This window comes from Passer montanus, unplaced genomic scaffold (assembly GCF_014805655.1).
Source record: "Passer montanus isolate IOZ18808 unplaced genomic scaffold, ASM1480565v1 scaffold65, whole genome shotgun sequence".
NCBI lineage: Eukaryota > Metazoa > Chordata > Aves > Passeriformes > Passeridae > Passer > Passer montanus.
In genome coordinates, this window is record NW_024371593.1 from 1276555 (window position 1) to 1301213 (window position 24659).

At 42.9% G+C, this 24659-nt stretch overlaps 1 protein-coding gene across 50 annotated transcripts in view; it reads right to left on the reverse strand.

The window, feature by feature from the left end:
* The window catches only part of TNNT3 (troponin T3, fast skeletal type), a 30178-nt gene extending 5534 nt beyond the window's left edge, over nt 1–24644 (reverse strand). The window contains exons 1-19 of one of the 50 annotated variants that reach the window (XM_039728468.1): nt 24531–24644; nt 19836–19870; nt 19306–19319; nt 17007–17018; nt 16104–16121; nt 15053–15064; nt 14466–14480; nt 13575–13586; nt 12221–12235; nt 9653–9664; nt 8453–8464; nt 8064–8084; nt 3847–3865; nt 2983–3028; nt 2069–2185; nt 1671–1748; nt 1298–1411; nt 1029–1138; nt 170–260 (exon numbers count right to left, since the gene is read on the reverse strand). In XM_039728468.1, coding sequence (XP_039584402.1) covers nt 170–260; nt 1029–1138; nt 1298–1411; nt 1671–1748; nt 2069–2185; nt 2983–3028; nt 3847–3865; nt 8064–8084; nt 8453–8464; nt 9653–9664; nt 12221–12235; nt 13575–13586; nt 14466–14480; nt 15053–15064; nt 16104–16121; nt 17007–17018; nt 19306–19319; nt 19836–19855 — 738 coding nt within the window. In that variant the 5' untranslated portion in view covers nt 19856–19870; nt 24531–24644. The remainder of the gene's footprint in view (nt 1–169; nt 261–1028; nt 1139–1297; nt 1412–1670; nt 1749–2068; nt 2186–2982; nt 3029–3846; nt 3866–8063; nt 8085–8452; nt 8465–9652; nt 9665–12220; nt 12236–13574; nt 13587–14465; nt 14481–15052; nt 15065–16103; nt 16122–17006; nt 17019–19305; nt 19320–19835; nt 19871–24530) is intronic. The other 49 variants (XM_039728472.1, XM_039728471.1, XM_039728470.1 and 46 more) reach the window with 49 other exon arrangements.
* Nucleotides 24645–24659: the final 15 nt, after the last annotated feature.

Below are 24659 nucleotides of genomic sequence, written 5' to 3' on the forward strand. Positions count from 1 at the left end.
TTCAAGTATATATGTTAGGGGAATGCAGTTCCAAGCATTTTGCTACATAAATATTGCAAAGGGTCATTGGAGACCCAAATAATGTCACAACATGACTTTTGCCAGATAAATCAGAGAGATTTTTACATTTTGGACCCAGTGCCATTAGCAAAATAGCCTCTCAACTCACCTCATATTTTTTCCTCTTGATCTGCTCTGTAAAGTCATACTTTTCAGTCTCCAGCTGATATAGCCAGTCCCAGAGCTCCTTAGCTTTGTCCCTGTGTTTTTATGGGGGAAAAGATGGAAGAGACATGACATCAGATATGTTCCATTGTTTTCACATCATTAGTAATTAATTTTATTTAATGCCACTCACATCTTCCTGTAAACCCTATGTGTTCTCTTAAAGCTACTCATCATTTTTAAGGTCACATTTTTCTCACCTTCAGATCTTTTAGACTTGCAGTCTTGTATGTGTCACACATTAACATAATTCCTCTAGCTTTCCCCCTAACTCTTACTAAAGGCAAGACTGCAGTGGAATCAGACAAGAAGGAAGTAGGACTCTGAAGGTCACCCGGATAAGCAGAGGAGTTGCTATTGTGTAATCTCATCTGTGTCAGGGCTGAGGTGAGCCAACTTCATCTTTCAATCATCAGATGACTGCTCTGCACCAGAGCACTTAGCTTCCAAACCTCCAGCCTTCATGGAGACCCTATTCATACCTTAGCAGCATTAACTCACCCCGGGAATGCTACAGATACCAGTCTGTAGGCTTGTTCACCTAAGCCCAGAGCTAGATCTGTAAGCAACTAATCTTAATTAGCAGGAGAGTCTAACAGAGCTATGCCAGGAGAACAGGTAGAGGGCTATCAAGCCATTTCAACATTTCCCTAACATTCCTATTTCTGATCCATTCTCCAGGTTAAGCAAAGACACAAGTGTGTCCCATGATGAATTTCAAGGAAGGTCCCCTCCTCTACTTCCTTTTATCACAGTGAAACCAGATATCAATATCATTCCATAAATTAGGATAAACATGTTACCTCAGCTTGTCTTCATTAAGGTGGTCAATGTTCAGGGGCTTGCGCCTCTCAGCCAGGACCTTCTTCTTTGTCTCTCTAGCTGTTTGCTTCTTCCCTCTCTTCTGGTCAGCCTATTTTCAGAACATCAATTAATGTCAGCATTCAGAAATTAGGCCTGAATGAAACAATTTCAACATTGGGCTGTTTTCTCGACATCTAATGAAGACTGTGCCCAGTCAACTTAATGGTTTAATGTTTTCATATTTCTTTCATCAATCCATTATTTTTACCTTAGCCAGATAGCTGCTGTATGTTGCACCCATGGAGGACAGAGCCTTCTTCTTCTTCAGATCATCCTCAGCTTTTCTCTTGGCATCTTCCTCCTCTCTCCGTGCCTTCTCCTCCTGTGGAGTGCAACACACAAAACAAGTTAATCCAGAGCAGACTCCCAGCTTCCCCAGCAGCCAGTGAACAGGGAATGTGATCAGAGGAGTACATTGATGAGAATTAGCAAGGGCAGAAACAGCATCCTGTTTTCTGCCCTTGCTCTAGGAGAGTGGTCGTTTCACCTCTGGACTGAGGCAGGCAGAACCTGCAATTTTTGTCTCTAGAGATCTCTCCAGCTGGATGCAGGGACAAGGAGAGGGAAGCAAAGACACTTACCGCAAGCCTTGCCTGACGCTCCTTCTCCTTCTCAGCCCGGATTCTCTGCTGCTCTGCTCTTTCAGCTCTGCGCTTCTCCTGCAGTGCAGACACAGTGCATCACCACCTTGGCTTTACCTGCCTCCACTGCTACGCCCACTACCAAGACCTTTGCTTCACTGAGTGTGAGCCACCTTCTCTCTTTCTAGAGCATGCAGAAGGGTCTCTGTGCAATTCTCAGATATAAAACAAGGGGCTAAGAGAGGGGACAAATGAGGGGAGAAGCCATTTGATGATGACTTGAGCAGTCACTGTACATGACAGCACAGCTTTCTGTCAAAGCAGTTTCAGCAGTTTGAGAAATCATCTGTAGATGAGAAGCTGAATCTAGTACACGGAAATGCTGTACAAGGACTCACAATTCTCTCCTTGAGGGCAACCAGCTCTTCCTCTTCCTTTCTTCTGGCTTCAAAGTGGCTGTCAATCAAGGCTTGCAGTTCAATCAGGTCTTTGTTCTGCCTTTTCTTTTGGATGTCCTAAAAAAGCAGGAAAACTCATTAAGTCCATATTTCTCTAGTATTATGTCCTGGACATTCCCAGCACCGTGCAATACACAGAGAAACAAAAGTAGAAAGTGTCTGTAGATTTCCATGGAAATCTATGGATTAACTTAAATTGCTGTTGGTGCAATCAGATTCATGCAACAGTCAGGAGCCCAGAAGTGTAAAGAATCCAAATCTCCCATTTCCCTACACCATGTTTTATCCCTGGCTTTGCTTACACATCTATCTTTGCATATACTCAGCTGCCTCCTCTTGGCTTTCTAATGGAAATCTTACCTAGAAAATATTCCTGCATTTTGGGCAAAGCAAATATTTCTGTGGAGGTTTTCAACACCAGAATTTCTTTCTTCATTTTTCTAGCAACTTTCTAGGAAAGTGTTTCAATCTTTACTTATTGTAATTTTAGATAGTTTTGCTCAGCAACCGATAAGGGCCTGCAACTTTCAAGCCATTTGCAACAATGGGACAGAGGATCTGAGATCCCTAAAACACTTTATTTCTCCTCATAATGGCTTCAAAGATTCAAGGAGATAAACAAAAAAAAAAAAAGAAATACATTACTTCAGCTTAGTCACATTATCAGTGAATGTATTCAGACATTTCAGGGAGCACAGAGTAGCCTTTTGCTGAAATCAAATGGCAAATCAACCGTCCTTTTGTCTTTGCCTTTACCCCCAGCAATATCCAATGCAGGAGGAGTTTTGCGAGTTTGTACTCATGTCTATTATCAGGTACAAAGGAAAAACACAACCACTCTCAGGAATACTTACATCAAAATCTACTTTCTCACCCTCTGGTATTTTAGGAGCAGTTAGTCTGCAGAAGGTCAAAAACAAAACAAAAAGAAAAGAAAAAGGAAGGATTTTCATCTTAAAGAATATGCAGCTTTTTAAAAAGCCTATCCTGCCCTGCCCTGCCCTCAGGAACCATGCTGACAAGGAGGAATGTTGGTGGAGATAGGGAGGGGTGAAGGAGGACACCAGTAGAAAACTACTCGAGAAAAGTCCTAAGACCACTGTCCTTCCTGGAAGATTGTACAGGGCAGGGAGTTATCCCTGAAACCCCTCTGTATTCCCAAAGCCTGTGGTCATTCCCTACCGTATGGAAAGATGTTTGTCTGTGAGTCTGCCTGTGCAGGGCTGTACACTCCATCCTGGGCAGCTGGCAGAGTGGGAAGGGGAGGTGCCGGGGCCCAGAGCCAGAAGGTCCATAGGAAACCTTAGTAAAGCTCAACTCAGCCCAGCCCAACTTTTGCCACCCTTCCCATTGTCAGAGATCCTGGATGGAGAGGGCAGTTTCCCAGCCATGGCCTCTCACACAGGAGAGTAAGCTCTCTTACTCTGGAGCTGCCTGTATTTTCGGGTATTGTGAGCCCTCTGCATCTCAGACAGTCCATGAATTCTCTGATTCTACCAGGAACAGGTCATAAGGCTCAGGCCAGGAATTGCTGCTAAGACATCCTCTGAAGGAAGCAGACATCCTGGAAAGGCATGCAGGAGCAAACAGATGGATGTGCTGTGAGGCAGAGTTGGATAAAGGCTTCTGGTGGCCATTTGCCTAATAGAGAATCTAAGGGCTTCTGCTAGATGAGGAAAATGATCCCAGGGTTTTGAAACCCTGCCCATCATACTTACTTTATTCTGGGCTTCTCCTCTGTATTTGGAAGGATGTAGCAAAACAGGAAGGGAAAAAGAGGAAGAAAGTTAAAACAACAGAGATCACGCCAGCTGCTAAAGTAAAAGGAGGGAAGGGAAATTTAATCTTAGGGGAAACATACAGAGAAACGGGTTAAATCTCAAGCACTTCCAAAACAAATATACACACTCACACACCCCTTTTGCTAGGAGTGAATCTGTTTTTACCCTCGAAACAGAATTTGGCAGAAAAGAATCAAGAGACTGTGTAAAAGTCCCAAAGTAGCATCTGGAAAGCAGTTGTTTTATGTAAATGCAAAATTATTTTTCTCAATCATCCTGACTAAGCTCTAAGGAGGCCAGCTGGGCTGGAGGGTAGAAGAAAATGATGGCTTTTTTAATCAGCACTTTTTTTTGTTAAAGTTAACTCAAATTCACAATAGCATATCTCAGTGATAACCAGGCTTCCGATGGCTTTTTCAATCAACACTTTTTTTGTTAAAGTTAACTCAAATTCACAATGGCATATCTCAGTGATAACCAGGCTTCACCAGTTTTGTTCAAATGCCTCACATGGAGGCCAGGAGGGGAAAACCTTTATGACACACGTTTTCTCCAGGTTCATTGGCTTCCCAGACATCTGAGGACACATGTCCCTGAGATACCTCATTGCCTTGGGGATGATAACTTATTCTTCTGCACTGTGTGGTGCTCCTCAAACCCAGCTTGGAAAGGCCATCCTCTCTTAGCAAGCATCCTCTCCTGCTGAGGTACATGCACAATTCCCATGGGCATTAATGGGAATGATCTTTCCATCTCCAGGAGAGGCAAAATGCCCTGACAGGCAGGCCAAACCACCACAGAGACTGCCAGCCTGGGCCCTCTGGCAGAGAGAATGGTTCCCTTGCAACAAGTGACCTTGCCCTGGCTCTCAGACATGTGCTGGTCTTGTGAGTTACTCGCTTCACGTTCATGGTTGTCGTCAACTCCCCGCCCTGCTATTCTTTTTAAACTTTAGTTATTAACTCCAGCACAATGCCAGCAAGTTCAGTGCTGTTACTCTCACAAACAGAAATAAATTAAACCTGTGTGTTTTTTCTGGCTCATTCTCTCAGAGACCCAGGTTGACTTTCATAACCACACACTACACTTGAACTTTCAGGGATGCTGGTGGATTCTGTGGTACAAGACTCTCCCTGTGTTGGCTCAGTGGGAGGAACTGAGGTAAAAAAGCTCACAGCCTACTGAATCTGGTAAAAAAATAATAATAATAATGGTAAAGTAAAAGTAAGAATAACCACTTCAGTAGCAGGTGCATTAACCCTGTTATCGATGTCGTAACAGAAAAAATATTAAATTTTTTCAAATGCTTATTTTTACCCAGCAGTCTGGGGACAGATGGGGGAAAATTGGAATAGCAAAGAGAAAAAAAATACGAAAAATAAAATGAAATATTATAAGAGGAGAAAATAGTAAAAAACACTGTAAAAATTTATTGAGGCAATCAAATGTAAGGGTGTTGTATAACAAAAAATTGAGAATGGTTGGAAATGGGTTATTGAGATAATCAAGAAAAAAAATGAGAGTTGTGTAAAAGAAATCAGAAACCAACATTTCATTTTTTTTCCACTCTTTCCCATACAAATTTCATTAATGCCATTTTAGGGGTAGACTTTTCTCATTTACTGCAAGAACATTGCCTGCCAAAACATATCTCAGTTGAGGCCTCCAGATGCCAGAGCAATGCTAAGAAAATAAACAGCATGTAATTACAAATGTGTTTTAGACTGCTCCACTATAAAGGAAGTCCCAAATCACTCCTGAAGAAAAATACCATTAGCCAACAGCGTGCTTTTGTATTCCTCCACTTATTTTTTAATTTGTTTTGCTTTTCAAATAGCCAGTGAGCTTTTTAACGTGTTAGCTAAATTGCCTTTTACCTGGAGAGAGGAAAAGTAATTATAATTAACCAGTCTATCAGGTATGTTATTTACACAGGATTTCCTTCCTTCATGACATACCCAGATAATTTTCATAGACATTCCTGTTTGGCTTAAAGCTTCCAGTTAGTAACACTTCAAAGAGAGGGGGGAAAAAAAAGAGTAGACAGGAAATAACTGATTTTGTTTGTTGATCTTGGTTGCCAGGATCGACACCTGTCTGTCAATAGTTGTGTGAATTTGGTTTCAGCTCCCACCCTCCAACAAACAATTGAAAAAATGAAAAAATAAGGTTAGTTCTTCAAATAAGAAATTGTAGTTAGCATTCTTAAAAGTACCTCCAGAAAACCAGAAAAAGCGGTATTTTATTAAAAATTAAACAGGAAAAAAATTTATCCTCTGCAGTGCGTGACTCAGCCTTTGTCCATACTGTATGAACCAAAAACAGTCCAGGGATGGAATTTATTTTGAAATGCCCCTTCTTTCAAGACACCGAGTCAAGGAACTGGGCCAAAATTTGTTGACAAGCAGGAATTGTCATAGCAAATTCCTGTTCCTATGGTGGATTTTGGCTGACATTCCGGTCATTCTGACTGTGAGCCATGGGGCTGAGACAAAATCCCCACATAGAACCCTGCCAAAAGAAGGCAAGAGACACTGCAAATCCAAATTCACTGCCCTGGTGATGAGAGAGTCTTTGAGTCTCTGGTTTCCAAAAGGCTTTGTGCAGGGAGAGGATACAGCACCAAAACAGCACCACCTTGCTTGCTCCTGCCCAGGCCTTAGATATTCACACGGTGCTCTCCTTCCTTCTCTGGGAATCCATCTGAACTGCCTTGATTTCACTCAGAAATCCCTAAACACCCTCCCTTAATCCCATTTCTCAGAAGCAACGTATCTAACTCACACTGTGTCCTTGGGAAAAAAAGGAAATCAATATGCTATTAAAAATAAAAGAAAAGAATGAGAAAAAGAAAGAGAGGGGCTCAAGAAGGTCCTCAGGGTACTTCCCTAAATTAAAAAAGAAGCCTGAAAAACGAGCAAGAAAATTAAAACAAAAGAACAACAACCAAAAAAAAAAATCGACAAAAACAAAATTAAACAAAACAAGGAAGCACAGAAAATGCAGGGAGTTTTCAAGTGACCTTGAGCTTTGTCTTTTGAAGCAGCTGCCTGGGTGTTCTAGGGGCTGGGGCAGTCAGGAAGAAATCAGTTACTTCAACAGCCTCTAAAACTCCATGAGAACTTTCTATATGTTTAAACTGGCAAGCGTGGGGCTAAGTTATCTTCTACAAGAGCAACACTGACCCTGCACACATTTAGGTTTGGTCTTTTCCAACGAATCCTGGTTTGGTCCCTGCCTGTGTGCTCCAGCACCCAGGTATTACAACCAAGCTTTATGTAGCTCCAACCATCTGAAGAGATGTTTAATGTTTAGCACAATTGTAAGTGCATGGCTTGAGCAGAAGTTTACATTTCTGTAGATTCAGGCCTGGAGGCCATGACCACCTAAGGGTGTGTGGGTGATGCACATCTATGCAGGGCTCAGCTTCATTTTCAAATATGCCACTAAGATTTAAGAGATTCTCTCCTGATTTTTTGGAGATATATTTTGCTGATGAGAGCTAGGACACAACAGATTCTGGCTAAAAGACAAGTCCAGAGCAAGCTTTTAGAGCTTGATTTTCACCATCTACTGTCCTAATGAGGATGTAGAGGCTTCTCAACACACTAATGACTCCCCAAGGGTGATTGGATATGCACAGTGAGCGATTCTTTGCAGCAGAGAGGTTTTGGCCCAGTTCCTGAATTTAAAATAAAGTGAGGAACAAAACCAGACACATAAAAGAGAGTGAGATGTTAGAAAGATGACTTTGTTGTCCTAAGACAACACTGAGCTACCATCATTGTATTCGCCTTCTTCGTTGGCTGTAGGTTGGGGGACAAAAGAAAAAGAGAAGAAGCACAGCAGTCAATCCACAACCAGCACTGTTCTAAGAGCACCTGCCCCACTCCCTCCCTGTTATGCTGGGAACCTTGGACTCTCCAGAGATGGAACAAGAGCAGGAAACAAGATGGAACAAGAAGGAAAACCACCTTTTTGGTGATTTGACTTGGCTAACAAGCGTCCCTTTCTCCATGTTCATTGAAATCCATCTAGAGAGATCATTTCCCTCCCAGACTCTCTTTTCTCTTGAACAATGTCAGTGGTTTTGATACTGCTTCCCCCAGCACTGAAAAAGAAAAAGGATGACGGTCTGTAGGCACACCACATACCTTCCTCATGAGCTTCCTCTGCTGTTGTCATGGTGCAAGCAGTGATGGAAAGACAGGAAATAGAAAAAAAACAAACAAAACAGAACAGTTATTTAAAGCTCTTGGAATCCTGAAAAAGAGACCAGAGGAAAAAATAAAGGAATTAGTGAACTAAGGCAGGCAGAAAACTGGAGAGACTGTCAAGACTAGAAAATGCTGTAATGTTAAAGCAGCAGTAAGCATGGAGGTTAAAGGAAAACACAGCTGCAAATTATAATTGTGGTTAATGTTTGTTTCTTTTGTTTTCTTCTCTTCTACTAGCCCAGGACTCCTGTTCTCTCCCTCTCTCACACACATACACACTTTGGTGTTGCACCTAGGTGGAGTAAACCAGAAGTTGTGTCACATACCTGGCTCATGAACTTCAGGTGTGAAGTGTCATGGAACAAGTTGAGATAGACAACAAGAGAATGAGAACAAGAAACCTGTTATTTCATACACCAAAAGAGCTTCTGAGCCAACAGGGAGAAGGGGCAGAGAGGAAAAGGGGAGCCAAGAATGAAGTTAAGAAGTAAACAGGTAAAATATTTACATTTGAAATAACACATAAAGAGAAGTCACAGAACAGGAAAGGTAAAAGAGGCAGATTTATGATAATAGTGCAGTGCTTAAAAAACACTTCTCATCATCATATGGCATAAAGCACAACCTGACAGCACAGTGTACTGAGGTTTACCTTGATTGGAAATATGCACATGAACATAGCCAGCACTCTCAAAGCACTGTTGGACCCATCCTTTACTACAGCAGTATTTCAGGCATTTGAAATAAACACAGTATGGTTCAGAAACCTGCTGAAATACCTGCCATAACTCATCATCAACGTTCAGCTAACTTCCAAAGAAGCTCAGTTCCCTTCTAGATCTATGGCTCAGGCCATTTTCTTCCTTGAAGACTACATTGATGTCTGTATAAATGTACTGCTGCTCTTCGAATCCATTTGCAATGTAAAATTACAAATGGATTACTTCATAGGAAGAAAATGTTCATTAGAAGTCTGTGCAGGTCTACATGTCATTCTTCTGGGTTTTGGCAAAGCAGGAATAGATCAGCAATGTGAATTTGCAGAGCAGATTTTGCTTTTCAGCCGTACACACACACCACCAAATGTTTTGCAAAGCAGGCATTAAAAAACCACAAACTCTCACAGTGTTTATATTCCCCATGTACAGTCAACGGGTCAAATTCTGCCCTGAGATTTTAAATAAATCCTCCTCTATAGGAAGAAATATTCATTCTCATATCACAGGGCAGAGTGTAACGCATTCCACAAGGAGACTTTTTGCTGAGCTACCCTTTCACAATAGCATATGTGTGTTCCCCCAGTTTCTAGTGAAATTTTCATGCAACGAGTAAGTTTTCTCCTCCTTACTGCTGATTACACTTTACTGAGAAAAAATATTAAACTAAAATAGAACCACCCCAAAGGCATGCAAGTTATAATCCATCCTTAACTGATCAGTTGTTATCCCCTGTCACCTTGTATTCAGTTCTCACACACACCATCCCAGCAGACAGACACCAGGGAGTTTAGAAGTTAAATCACATACCTGGAGGAGGGGCTTCATTTAGTAGGATGTGTCAGGGGAAAAACACAGGAAAGGAAGATAAAATAATTAGAAATAAGTTATGCAGGAAGGGACCACCTCAAACTTTGGTAAGAGTGGGTTGGAGAAGTATAATTTGCAGACCAAGTTATAGGGATGGACTGTTAATAAGAGTGGAAAAAGGGTGTAATTACAGAGGGGTATGAAGTAGATAGGAAGGAGATGCCATAGAAACAAAAGATAAAGGGAATTTGAATGTTGATGATTTGCAACAGTTTAAACCATGAGAATTTATAAACCATGGGCAAGTGTAGTAACACTGGTAATCCTTAAATTTGAAATAAAACATACCCAAGAAGAGAGTTTTACAAGCATTTACTGTTACCTAGGTTTCAGCTGCCCTTGTAGCTATCAGAGCTGACATAAGGATGTGAGAATTACTGAAGGAGGTACTGCTTTGGATGTATCCCTATGCCTGCATCTGAAGCTCCACCATCTAAGAATCTCTGCTAGCAGATTCCAGGCTTAGCTCTGCAGAATTGACAGTGTTTGTGTCTGCACAGAGCTTGTCTTTGCTGCAAAGGACTAGAACTGCTTGAGTGTGTGTGCCAGAATCCTGCTGCAATCCACTCTCTGCAAGTGTAAGCAGCTTGGGTTTCTGCAGCTCAGGTACCCCCATAGCTCAGGGGCTGTGGGGTAGTCACAGCCCTGAAGTTTTTCAGGGACACTAAAAAAGCTTGTTCTAAGCTTCTTAGATGGTGATCCTTCAGTTACAAACAATATTTTTTCTTTCCTATGGGGAAAATAAGTTTTGGGGAATTTCAAGAATGGATTGATTCTTCATGATTCTGGTATTCTTCAACATCTTCAAATTCCTATGTACAGGAACACTTCAGATTAATACATAGGAATTTAGATGTCACATATATGAGCTTGGTTAGGTGGAAACAGTCAAGAAGGAAAAATGAAAGAATTAGAGTAAGAATTCCACAACAGCAACAAATGTGACTTGTGCAGGCCAAAGCTGTGACTTAGAAGATGTGGAAGGGAAAAACAGCATTAATAACAGAGAAACTAAATAATCATGCAGTTACATGAAAAGCTGGGACAGTCTCCTTCTGGCACAGAAGTTTTTTGTTAAGCTTGTTATATTTCCATTGTCTTTTGGTTTTATTGTGCTTTATGTTACAGAAGGAAAAGAAAGCATGGGAAAGCTGTGGTTATGACTTTATTTTTTATCTTATTATGTTAATACCTTGTTTTTTGCACAAATTTCAAGCTCATATGTCTGTCAGTGCTAGAGAACCAGATCTCAAGTAGTGAGTAGCAGTTCAATAAATATCATGGAAAAGAGGTAGAGAGGCAGGCAGAACAGCTCTGATGGAAGCAATGACCTTTAGCTCATGCAAATCAGTCAGAAAAACCTTAGGTGAAGATTAAGAGACAAAAATGAATAAGATTAAAAAGAGAAGAGAAGGACGTGAAAGAAGAAGCCATGAGAAAAGGAGAGACATGAGAAGCAGTGAAGAGATGAATGTTGAAGTATTAAGTCATGTAAAAATCAATCAGCTTTCACCTCACTCCAGCCTTGGCAAAAGCATCAATCTGCTCTGAAGGAAGAGGCTGGTCTCCCTCTGTGGACTGCAGAGGGAAATAGCTGAGCTGGGAGGCTGCTGAGATGTGACTGCTTTAATAAAGCTACTCCAAACAGCACTGAATAATTTGCACAGACAGTTTAGAGGACACTGCAAGTTCAGTTTCTGTTTTCCCAGGTAATGACCACTATAACATTCCCATACGCACTGTGAGGACGGCTCCAAGTCCAGCAAACGCCTGTTATTACAGCTCATACACTGAGATGTTTGGCTACAAAAAATGTTACTACATTTTTCATGCAGCAGTTAGCTTTATCCTCATTATTATGCATCACAGAGTGATGAGGAAATTATGACTGGTCAAAGGTGTGAGGAAGCTGCAAGTTACAGTTTATCGTTAATATTTGATTTTTATGTTTGCTTCCACTGTCTTTGAATTCCTGAGTATAATACTAGAGTTACTGTTAAAATTTTCCAACATAAATCAGAGTACCAATTAAATTTCAATATTTCAGAACACACATAGCTGAGATTTTAGTTTTTAAAAAATAGAAACATTTCACAGCCATAAAGGCTGCAGTGATATTAACATCTCTGGAACAAAACTTTTTGCCTTGTGGCAACTTCTTACTCCAGATTTTTTTCTTGCATTACACTATATATACCCCACATTATCCATAAAGGCAATGCTTCAGAAGCATCTAAAATAGAATTTTCATTTCAAAATTTGGAAATCTTCCATAAAGGAGAGAGGGGGGGAAAAAAGTTGGAACAAAATGTTTTAACTAAATAAAATCCATAATTTTCAAAAGCTGTCAAAGTGTTCCTTTTTTTTTTTTTTTTTTTGGTTGGTTGAAAAGTTTCCATTTTGTCCCAATTCAGCACATGACCCAATTGTGAAACTGCCAGGTGGAATTGAATGTCCAGCACACAATAACCCTTCAGATTGACGCAGAGGAATTCAGAAGTCACATACCTGGTTCATGGACTTCTTTAAAAGGGAAGTAGCAGGGAAGAAGATGCAAAGAAAGATAAGAGAATTAGAGCAAGAAACAGAGGATAATTAAAAACCCTTACAATTTTCTTTGCCAAGGTGGTGGAGGGGGTGTTAAAGGGATAAAAACCATTAATAAGATTAAGTGAGAAATAGAGGGCACATGTGAATGTCAATTAGAACTGTGGAGAGGAAGGGTTGTTTGAATATAAAAATGCAGATGCCTAACATATAAATTCATAATGTTATAAAGCAAATGCCACTGTAGCCTTTGGCTGACAAAAACGTGACTTGCATTTAAATTAAGTCAATTACCCATAAGTCTGAATGTGCAAAAAAGGGTATAGACAACCTGCTCTTATTCATGTGCATAGAAATCCCAGCCACTGTGGAAATCAATGGGCTCTGAGGAGCTGGCATTGATTTTCTTGGTGCCCAGGATTTCACCACTGGTACATAGGGCTGCACACCAGTGTGGGAGGGTGAGCAGGAGCATGTTACTCTCTCCAACCTGCAGGATAAAACATCCCATGGAAGCCTGGCTGGGCAAGCAGAGAGGGGCAGGTGGAAGGGCATTTGAAAGGTAAATGGGTTTGGGCTGCCAGGCTGATGCTTTAAGAAGCATGACCTTCTATTTTGCCAGTCACAGAAATTGTCTTCCCAGATCTGGACCTTAATTCCAGTTACAAAATCAAGTTAAAATGCAACCCTGCCACTCTTATTTTTGCATAATGCACATTAACCCAGAAACACCCCAACAGTTCTGGAGAAAGCACACACTACATCTTTTCTCAAATATGCTCCAACCAAAATTATGCCACTTAGTCCAATCCTTACCCTGATAGTAAAAACTAGGTGTGACAGCATGCCACTTGTTGAAACACTCACGACTTTGGGTGCAAGCCTCCCCACATCTCCAAACACTGCTGCAAAAGGGAGCTCTGTCTCTGTGCAGTGGCAGAGGAACTGGGGGAGAGGTGCACCCAGCTGAGGGGCACAGAACTGCCTCAGGACACGGCTGTCCCACCTCTGACCCTGGGGCGTGGCGCAGAGGCAATGGTTTGAGGAGCACTATCCCTGTACCAACTGGTGTCCATACAAATAGCCTGGCTGGAGACATCAGGTGCTGGGCAGCACATGAGCAGTGCCCAGCCTGTGCCCCAGGCATTGTTTTAAATAGCTGTTAGTACTCATTACTCATCACACATCCTCTGAGAGCAAAGCAACCGTGCAGAGGATATTTTTTGCATCGGCTCATCTTCAACCACCTCCAGAATTCCTGCACGAGTTACCACTCCAGACAGAAACAGAGGAATTCACAAGTCATGGCACATACCTTCCTCATGAGCTTTAGCATGTGGGAAGAGTCACAGAGCAAAATGCAAAGGAGATGAGAGCGTTAGGAGCATCAGAACCACCTTTCACTTGGGCAAAATGGAGCGGGGGGAAAGACTAAGACTACATTGCAAGGAAATAAGATGAGTATGGATACCAAAAGCAGTACTGGAAGTGAGGGTGCAAATGGTCTGAGATATTAAAAACATAAAGCTGATTTAAGCAGCCGTATCAGATGACATTTGTCTTATACAGCCATTCTTGCAGTCCTGCCCAAAGCCAGGAGCAGCACTCTGTTTCATAACCCTGATGCTTGACCAAGTGGATTTACAACCTGAGGCCAGCAGGTTTTGGGTAGCTGCAAGTACTGCCATGAAACAGTGGCCTAGAGACTCCATTATATGAACAAGAATACCATCTTTAATCATTTGCAAAGCTAAAGCATCAAATTTATCACCACTTGCTTTATACCATAGAGTTTAAGCTGAAAAAAAGACGTGGAAAGGCTGTTGTAAGAATATCAGCCAATCATGAGCATTTCTGCATAAAGTCTGCAGACCAGATCCACCCCAAATGGTCCAAAATAAGCCTGCCAAGGAGACCCAACCAATCTCAGAGTAAAGGCTTTTCAACATTCATCCTTTTAAGAGGTTTACATTTCCCAGCACTTTTCAAGCTTTTATTTCATGCAACAGTTACCAGGTACATCAAAAGTACATTCAATGTCAAGACAGAACATGACGGCAGACAGTACAAAAAACAAAGTGGTGGCAAGTTTTTTCTGTATTAATATGCCTGTTTGTAACTCCTGTTTCCTTTTGCCATCTTATCGTTTGCTGGCTAAGCCAAAGCTTACTCTTAAAGACAAGAATTCAGGAGTCATATCACATACCTTCCTCCTGAGCTTCTTTAGGTGAGAACAGCCACGGACAGGATGCAAAGGAACATTGGGAGAAAGACATTGTTACATAAGCTGCAATAGGCTGAAAACCTTTCATAGGTTTTCTGCTCAGGGGGAAAAGTTTTATCGCAGTAAAGAACACGCTAATGGTCAGGAGGAGAAAAGAATTTGAGGCACCTGTGGCCGGGAAACAACTTCACCATGTGAAGGGAAGAAGCAAAAAATATATCAGAGAGGGAAAATCTCACAGCAAGCTCAAATATCACGTGCTGGGATTTCTCTCTGGTTCCAGTTTTAGAGGCCAGCTCCTGCCCTGGCCCAGATGGGCTTTGTGGTGAGCCCTGCACGGGGCAGGGGTGGCAGAGAGGCCGGGTTACCACTGAGCCCACTCTGCCGGACCTCGCCCTGAGATTATTCCTGTGAGTTCCAGCAGCAGAGCCCGTCACAGAGGGGATGGACAGCAAAGACAGCAGAGGCAAAAAGGCAAAGTAACTGGTACTGCTCCTTTGCACCACCCTTGAGGCCCCACCACCACCAAGGAGACAGCAGGGAGCAGTTTGGAAGCTGATGGCACGTACCTGCTGGAGGAGCTTCGTCGGGACGTGGCAGGAAGCAAAAGCAATGAGATGGAAAATGAGAGCAGTTAGACTAAAGATTGTGTGAATGCAACAGAGGGTTTAAAAAAAAAAGCACAGGATGTATGAAATAAGGAAACAGAGGAGGGGATGAAATGGAGACAAGTGACTAGAGCACACACAGATACAAGAAATGTAAAACCATCTGGACCTGGATGCTGTAAAAACTCTGCAAACTGCTCAGGGTGGGTCTATCGTGGCACTACAGACAGGTTTACCCCTGTTTAAAATATGCCCATAGTGCAAAGCTTTGCAAATATGGAACCAACACACCCTTTGGCTCCTTGCACCTGGAGCACCACAGCCCAAACCTCTCGAATGCAAAGGGTGAGTTTCTTTCCAGCCCCTCTTCCACCCTGTCTGTCCCACCTTGCCAATGCTGTGTGCAATGTGGGGAGCCAGCTGGGGTTATTTACCAGCATCTGCACGGTTATAATTCTGATGTATTATGTATATTATATATCATATTATATGTTATAGCTTACAAACTTATTACATATATGATATCTTTTATACATAATATGACATTATAGCATATGTACATATACAACATATATAAGCATATATTTTACCACAGATGGATTTTGACTTCAAAATCCATCTGATCATGATCTGCCAAGCTATGTAGGAGAAACCAGTTGACACCTGATAGAAACCTTTCTTAGCCAGACCCCAGTTATTCCATGGCACACAAATACCCAGGGCTAAAAATCAGCCTCAGAGCATGTTGTTTTGGATAAAGGGATGGTATCCACATTTTCTGTGCTGCTTCCTCCCCAAAACTGGAGCAGAGGTGTCTGCACAGATACTCGGGGATGTGGGGTACCCTCAGTGAAATTTGTGCAAAGGACAAGAAAAGCCCTCTGCCTGCAGACATAGTTTGTCCCAGCATCTTTTTCTTCTCTCTTGCTTTCTTCTACCACCTTGCAAAATCGAGGTGCACATCATCCTGCTGGTGCAGGAACCAGCAGGGCTGAGAAGCTGCTTCACCTACCTTCTTCCTGAGCCTCTTCTGTGGGTGGGAAACATCAGCAAAAGAAATGGGAGGAGAAAAATTAAAACAGGAAATATGTTATTGGAACATTCCTGGGGTTTGCCAAGCTCCCAGGCCATTATGGGTAAGAATACACAATGATAGAATTACAGGGTGAGAGAGAATTAAAAATAACATTTTTATGGGCACATTATGGGGTTATAAATGTTACTGAAATATGGGAATATGACCACAAGTGAAAACCACATAAAAAGGCATCCAATATGTTATTCTTTATTAGAGCTGGCTAAAATACCCCAAACCCAAACTTTGGTGAATTTTTAACCAAAAATAATACTGTTGCTTTTTTTTTTTTTTTGCTTTACATAATTTTCTCATATGGTGAAAATTTTTACCAATATTTATCAATTTTTGAAATTACAAACAAATTCATTCCTGAATTTTACCACAAGAATATAAACTTTGCAGGGGGTCTCCCTCCCTTTAAATTACTCATTTTGACACAATTATGCCAAAAATAAGTCAAGCAGTTCAGTAAAAAAGGTATAATAAAACAAATATATATATGCTTGTTTTCATATACATATATGCATATACACACATATATATTTATGTGTGTACATTATATACATTTTTATACGTATATATCTATGCATTTTTTTTCTTTCATATACATAAATGCTTTGATTTGGGTTTTTTTTAAATAAATAAGAAAAAAAATTTAATAAGATGGGCCAGATTTCCTACCAGCTCAATAAACAACATCAATGTCCACTATTGCATTGATGTCTGTGGCTCAAGACAGAGTCCTGACATTGGGTGTGAAATATTTGATCTGGATTTCTTTACACACATTCTCCCTGCACACTGAGAGAGAAAGAAAGCAGAAGCCATGTCACATACCTTCTTCCTGAGCTTCAGGTGGCAAGTGTCATGGAACAAGAAGCAACAGCAAGCAGGAAAATGAAAACAGAAAATTGTTAGAAACTGATGTTGAGGTGAGGTAAGGTCTGGAGAAAAAAAGGTGGTTAGAAAGTGATGGAGAAAAGTTATATGGAAAAGAAATGGATGACATCAGAAAGAGACACAAAGGTCAAGCAAAAGTATGGAGCAAAGAGAAGATACACCTCAGAGGAGCCAGACATGCAGATTAAAAAGAAATTCACCTGCCTATTAATGTCATATCAGTCATTAAATTCTTGAAAACAAGAAGTAGACAGTTAGGGAAGAAAGAAGAAAGGAAAAAAATGCTTTTCCTTTAAGGAAGACTTGTCTGTAGGAGCTACACCCTTTGCTTGCTCTTTTGATATTTGACAAGATGTAAAGGATGAAGCATGAAAAATGCCTTCAACCTTCCTGGCTCTGCCACTCTATGCAGGACCAGAGAGAAAGATGATGACTGAAGGCAGCTCTACAACCTATTTAGCGCCTCTATTTTCCTTTTCTTTTTTTGATCCCTTGATCCCTTCAGAAGCAATGCCAGGAGAAGTAGTTACTTATGGACAATGTACCTTATAGCAGAAACAACTCTCACTATGGCCACAGTTGCACCTCTGTTCCCACCACCACTGATGGGAATTTACCTGTTGCAGCAACTTAGAGGAATCCATTAAAAAAAATGCTCTGCTGTGTATAAATCCCCAAAATGGACATTTCTACACAGGCACAACTCTCTGTCTCTGAGCTGGGCTCATACCCTCCGTGTGCAAATATTCCACCTCCAGTAAAGGGTTTTCCTTTTGACCCCTTAGAAGATGCCTTGGGCACTAAGGGCAGATCCTGGGAGGCATTCCAAGAGTTTGGCCCTTAGCTCTCTTCCAGACACCTTGGGAAAATGAAGGATGACAACTGGCATCTACACTTGCCTGAACTGAAGCCAGTGTGTCAAAAGTGCCCAGCAAAGACAGCGATACATCTCCAAAGTATCTTCTCCCTGCTGCCTACAAAAGGTGAAACAACTTGGGTGAGAAGGATTTTTCATGCTCCATCTTTCCAGATCAGCACTCTGTGTCTCACAGCTTGTCAAATCACATTTTGCCAGCTAAAGGCAGGGTAAGAAACTTCATCTTTGCCAGTTGGTTCTCTGCCTTGCCTTTTCCATCCTCAGCAGTGCCCTGTCGGCTGCTCCTCAGGAGCTGGACAACCTGCTCTTCTTTTCAATTTCAAAATTTAAATGCAATCTGTGGACACTGCCAAAATGAGAATGGCAGGAGTTCACCAATGATATGTTATGGGGGATCTGCAGTAGTCCCTGCTCTAAAAAGCTCCAAGTTTATGGGCAGATGAGCCCCCAGCCTGTTCACCATGCCCTCATACAAACACTCCATTTCACTGTCACATGAAGGCTCTGCACACTGCAGGCCCAAGAAACTTGATTGTTTTTTTCTTTTCCAACTGGTTTACTGATCAAGTGTTTCAGATCGCCTTTAGCAGCAAGCACCAAAGAGAAGGGTGAATGTAGACAAGAGAAAAGCAGGACCAAGAATCAAAGAAAGATAAATTACGTTCCGCTTTTTTTGTTACCTTCTTCTTCGTACTCCTCTGCATTGAAATGGGAGAGGGGGGAAAAAAGCAGACAAATCAACCATCAGCCTTGACACATCAGTAGGACATTACCCATGGCAGAGCCCTCTGTGCTCACAGGGATGCCGGGCAAGATGGTTTCTGAGAAGCCACTTGCAAACCAGCAAGTCAAATAACAGATTAAATTACTTTGAAAATAAAAGAAGAGTAGTTATAAAAAGGGGAAGAAGATAATAAAGTATTGGATTTTTCCTTGGGCAATGGAAACTCAAGGTTAGACGTGCATTAGAAGGGAAAAGGTAGCAGAGAGGGCCTCTGAATATAAGAAAAGTGTCTACATCTATTGCTTATAAACATTGTGGGGGTTTATGCTCTAAAACCAGACTATACTACACATACAGAAGCTTCAAAATAAATTGCCAGCAGATGGCAGTGCCCTTACAAAAACTAGCAGCGTCCCCTCCCGCCAGGGCATCAATTTGGGGCTGAAACCCCACAGGCTGCCCGCAGCACGGACACAGCCAGGGTGCCACAGGTATTGTAAAAACCCCAGAAGCTGCTGACAGACAGACAGGAGCACAAAAAAGAAACTTCAGATTTGTCTAACCATACCAGCTGGCACAGCCAGCAAATGTTGCAGGCTTGCACAGAAGCAATTACAGACAGATTTAAGACTTACCCTCTCCTTGTTCCCTGTGAGAGAGGAAAAAAGGATATTGAAACGAGGTAAGTATTTCTCCTGCTCTGTACTGATGTCAAGCTTTAAACTATACACTAAAGCAAACAAATGCAATGTTGCTTAAATTCTGTTGTCTGCAGGTCTGTCCATGATTCCTCTGATCCCATGACTGCCCTAAATCTCCCTTCTGTGCTACTGATGCAAAAATGTCAAATGATCCCATTGGGTTTGGTCATACTACTCCAGATTTGTTAAACCAAGGCAGAAAGCACTGCAGTGTGGGTTTTACTCCCCCTCCTCCAGGTGCAGTGCCACAGCCACAGAGGGCAGGCTGAGCAGGGTGGAGGTGTTTGGGGTGTCCTGTGTTGGACAGGGGGGCTCCTTGATACTCTGAGTCAAGATGATCCTTCCCCACTGCCTCGAGGGGCTTCAGGCTGAGCACAGAACAGCACCCTGCAGGGATGCCCTGGCTGTGCTGCGGGGAGCCAAGCTGAGCAGGTAAACACGCAGACAACTTTCTCTCTACTTACACTTCCTCGGTATCAGACATGTTGGCGATTAGTTTCTAGACAAGAGAAGAAAAGGAAAACAAACAAGAAGAAGAAGAAAAAAGGTGTTATTAGTGAGTGCACCTCATAAAAAATACCAAGACAGAAGCAGATGGATTGGCATTTGAGGACAAAAAAAGCCAAGCACCTGCTTTCCCACACACCAACCAGTTCCCCACCAACAGTGACATTTTGGGAGAAGCACAAACCTTTGCCACCCATATCAGAGGACAAAGGGCGGGGGAGAAAAAGATCGTATGGAAAGATATATCCCACCAATTCAGCTGCTTCCCAGGGGCTGCCTAGTCCCAGCTTTGAGTTACAAAATCCCCAGAGCTCAGGGAGACAGGCAAGGCCAGGGTGTCCTCCTGCACCCATCTGACATTTCCATTGCTCCAGCAAGATCAGAGGAATTTTTCCTTCTTTTGTGCTGTCATAGGTTAGAAGGTGCCAGCTCCAAAGCCTCATTCAGTTACAAAAATAACTGAAGCTACCAATAAACCTAGAGATAAGTACTTATTTGTCAGCACCCAAAAGTGTGTCTGGTTTATACAACTGATGAGTGAGTGAACAATAATTTGATGAATAGTTTAAGATGAAAACCAGCCACCTGCCTAGTTAGGCAGTTCACATTGATATAACCATTTCTATATAATGCAACACTGGCTTTCCTAACAGCATCAGCTGCCCTGAGGCCAGGGGAGAGATGAGGAAAGGCCCCAAAACTTTCTCCAAATCCACAGCAGATCTTAAATTAGAAAGCCAGGCTTCTCCTTGCTGGCCCAAACCCCAACTTTCATGACTTCATTATTCAGCTGATATATGAGAGATGTCTTGAAGGAGCAGGTGGGCTGACTTAGGTTCAAAAGGAACAACTGCAGCTCAGCAGCTTTCTATTTCAGAGGAAGGCAGTAATCCCACAGGCTCCAGCCCTGCCCTATAAGGGATTCTCTCCATTCCCCAGCAATGACCTTGGGCACCATACATTAACATCAACAGGATTTAAAACCCCTATGTTGCAAGGACAGATAAACAGCCAACATTTTTTATTCTAGTTTCCCATTTATTCTTTTTCAGAAATTCAGCATTGCCCTGGAAGTGGTGCTAGCAGTGTCTGTGTTATGACCTGACCTGAGGTGCTGGATGGGAGGGGTAATCTACAGGCAGGTCACATGAGATTTGGGTTCAGTGGTCTCTTGGTCCCAGGCTGCTTTTAACTTCATAGCTGTGGTTGCCCACTCCTTGGTTGCAACAGCCATCCCAAGGATGACTCTGGGGACTCTAGTTCTACCAGGCAGAAGGAACAGGGGGAATTTTGTGTTTGGGAGGAATTTCAGCTTTTAAAAGTCTTTTCTGCTCACCAATTTACACTGCTTCTTCTGTTAATTACTTGAATGTTACAACACTCTCTCCCCTGGTCTTTTCAGTCTAGATTTCATAAAATCTTCAGGATGAAGACTTGCACTTGCTATTTCCTCAGTGGGCTATCATGTTAGCAGTCTCATTTCAGGTTTCAAAAATTATTCAAGCTATTAGTAATAATGCTTGACAGCATGTTGTTTTAAGCAACAGGACAGCAGAGCTTCCCCAGGCAAAAGCCTGCAGAGGGAACCTGCCTACAGCCCAGCTGTTGGCTTCTTCCAAAATACATGTTCTGTAAAGACTCAGGGCAATGGCCAATCCTCCCATGGATTGAGCCTCTATAAATGCAGCTTTCCTTTTTCCCAAGGTGGAGGATTAAAAAAATAATAAAATAAAATAGGACTTTTTAAAGGCTGTGGGCTAAAGTCCTCTCTCATTCTAGTAAGAAGAAGAGTAATACTACTAGATGGTGAAGAAATCAGCTCGAGAACCCTCTGTGTGCAGACAGAGAGTGCAGGGCAGGCACGTAGCGCAGTGCACGCTGTTCTTTCCAAGGCAATTGAAGTCAATGGGAGCCTTTGCAATCAGGCTTTCCATTAGCAGTTATTGGAATGAGCTCATCTCGTCTCCAATTTAGCTCTAAGGACATCTTGCTGAGCGTTGTCACACTGGCTGTTCCCCTGCCCCCTTCCATATTTGTTAATCCAAGCGCTGCAAATGCGAATGGGATTTTGCATGGCATCTGTCCGTGTGCTATAAAAGCAGAGTGAGAATGCCAGCATCCCTAACACCATAAGACCCCAACCCTGAGGGGATTTCTTGGCCCCAGATAAAATGAATTAATAACAAGTGCATTGGCAGACTTTATACAAAGATGAGCCAGATGCAGGAACCCCATAGGCGAGGGCAGGGGGGACAAAAAAATCCAGGGGAAGATCACTGATTTCAGCCTTGCAAGGGCCAACCATTCAGCCAGGTTTGGTCCCTCTGTCAGGAGAAGCTGGCATTTAAGGCAGTACCTGACTGCCACTGCCCTGGCTGGAAAGGCAAAAAGGTTTAGTTTCAAGAAGAGCAAGGTGTCTGTCCACTTCATGGCATTCAAAAGCCAGCTGGTCCCTTAAAGCCAGGGGCAAAATGCAGACTGGCATAGCTACAGCCACCAAAGACTAGAAAGGCTCTTTGATGCCCAGCACTATCCACATAGCTAACTCTCTCATCAAAGCAGCCAGGAAAATTGGACTATATTTACATCCAAAAGGCAATAAAGAAAGCAATCTGTTAAGAGCGGCAGTTTTTGCAACTAGGATTAAGTTTGCCCAAAGGCAATGGAAAGTCTCCAGCTGGCTCGGGATTAGCCTTTGGTGGAAATTACTTTACACACAGCAAATGCAGCCCAGGATTAAGGCTGTTAGCACCTTCAGGCAATAATTGGGCTTTGTTTGTATAGTGGCAGAAAAATGGATTCTGGTCTTGACTGAGGTTTAAGGATGTAATAAAATCAATTAGTTAATTCTGCCCACCCTTTGGAAGGAAATCAAAACACATGGGAAAGTTTCACCAGACAGAAAACTTCCTGCCTGCTCCCACCTCCTAAAGGTGAAAGTAAAGGTTATTCTGCATTTTGCTCAAGCCAAGCAGGTCACTGGAAGGACAAATACACCGATCCTTAGCCCCAGGTGGGCAGGAATACCATGTCCCTTTGGCCCCAAGTGCTCCTGGCCTCAGCTGAAAGAGCAGAGCCAGCACATCCCAAGAAGCCTCTTAGCAGCTGAGAATGCACCCGGGAGGGGGAGTGGGCTGCCTTGCACCTCCAGGCCATCCCTGGAAATAACCCACCCATCAATCATCCCCTCCAAGCCAGGCCATACAAGGTAGGCAAGGTGGCAAGAGCCATATGGAAAGGGGGCAGCACAGAAGTGGCCATGCATGGGCAATGGGAGCTGGCAGGGACAGCTCTGGGGCAAGGACTGGGGCCATGATCCACCAAACACCACACAGCCACTCTTTCCCAGCAGGAGCCACTGCAAACCCACTGCATGGATTTTCTTCAAATACATACATATCATATTAAAAGAGAGGAGTATTATATATAATATATCTAGTAAATATGTAAACATATGCATATACTTCTCTCTGGTGCTGAAACAGAGTAGCAGGACTCCAGCACTGCTTCAGGGTCATAGTAAAATCCCAACTCCCTGTCCCAAAATGTACCCTTTATCCTTGTCTGCAGGGTAGTATGAGCTGCCTAATCCCTGCAAGGGGTTTTCTAGGGATAACAAAGCCGAGACAGAGAACAAAAATCCAATGACTGTGCTCAGCTCACATCCCCTGCCTTTCCTTGGTCTTAGAATCACCAAGGTAGGAGCAGACCCAACAAGATCATCCAGTCCAACATCCACCAGGCACTCGCACTGTAACCCCTAAAGCACTCAGCCAGGTGCCTCCTGAACATCTCCTGGGGACCCCACCAGCTCCCTGAGTCTTGCTCCCCTGAGGGATGGCAGCCTGCCCTGGCAGTCACCCACAGCCCCCTGGAGCTGCCCCCCAGCAGCAGCACAGCTCCCAGCCAAATTGTTGGAGTCACCTGTTCTGCTGTGCCTGCTGCCCCTGTAGGATATCCACCACCTGACAGCAAGAAGCTGATCCAAGAAATATAAATATGCTCATGGAAAACTTTCCACTCTCACAGAAAATAAGAAAATTGTGAGAGAAATTCCTTGTGTGTGCAGAGGGGCAGGAGGAGGGGGTTAAATTCAGAGTGGTGATGGGATGCTCTCCATGTTCATGACTTCAAACTCCTTCACTTTGCTAGCCTGACAATGCAAAACTCAATTTTCTTCTTTCCTGTGGGAGGGGACAGTTTTCCTTGGCCACATATTTTTTTTCCTGGATCTCCCTCTATACCTACAGCCCTCTTCATGCACCAGAAGCTCCCTGATGGTCTGCCCTTCATACCTCCTGCCTCAGCCATCCATTTCTCCAGGTGACAGGGCAGGGAAGGTCAGCATTTTCTTCCTGCTGCTAGAGGGAACTTTCCCTGATTGCCCCAAGAGATAATTTCCCAAATCCTGGTTTGGAAGGATCTATTCTCTCACTACTAATCCTTGAGAGTTCCAAGCACCCAAACCTCTGCGGGTGACATGAGACTTGTGAGATGCCCAGCTAAAGCTCAGACCTACAAGTGCCTTTTCCTTGGGATCCTGTATCAGATCCCAAATCCTGTGGACCCCAACCCTGCCCTGGTGCTTCTCCATTCAAACCAAAGCTCATCCCTTGTGTAGTGTTGCCCCCCTTGCCAGGGATCCCACTTACCTGGGAGGAGTGGAGAGAAGCACCAAGCTCCCTGTCAGAGGGGACGGGCAGGCTGGGATCTGCGAGCGTCCCAAGGTGATGCAGCTCTCAACTTATAGTGACATTTGATCGTCTGGAGGAGCTGATTGG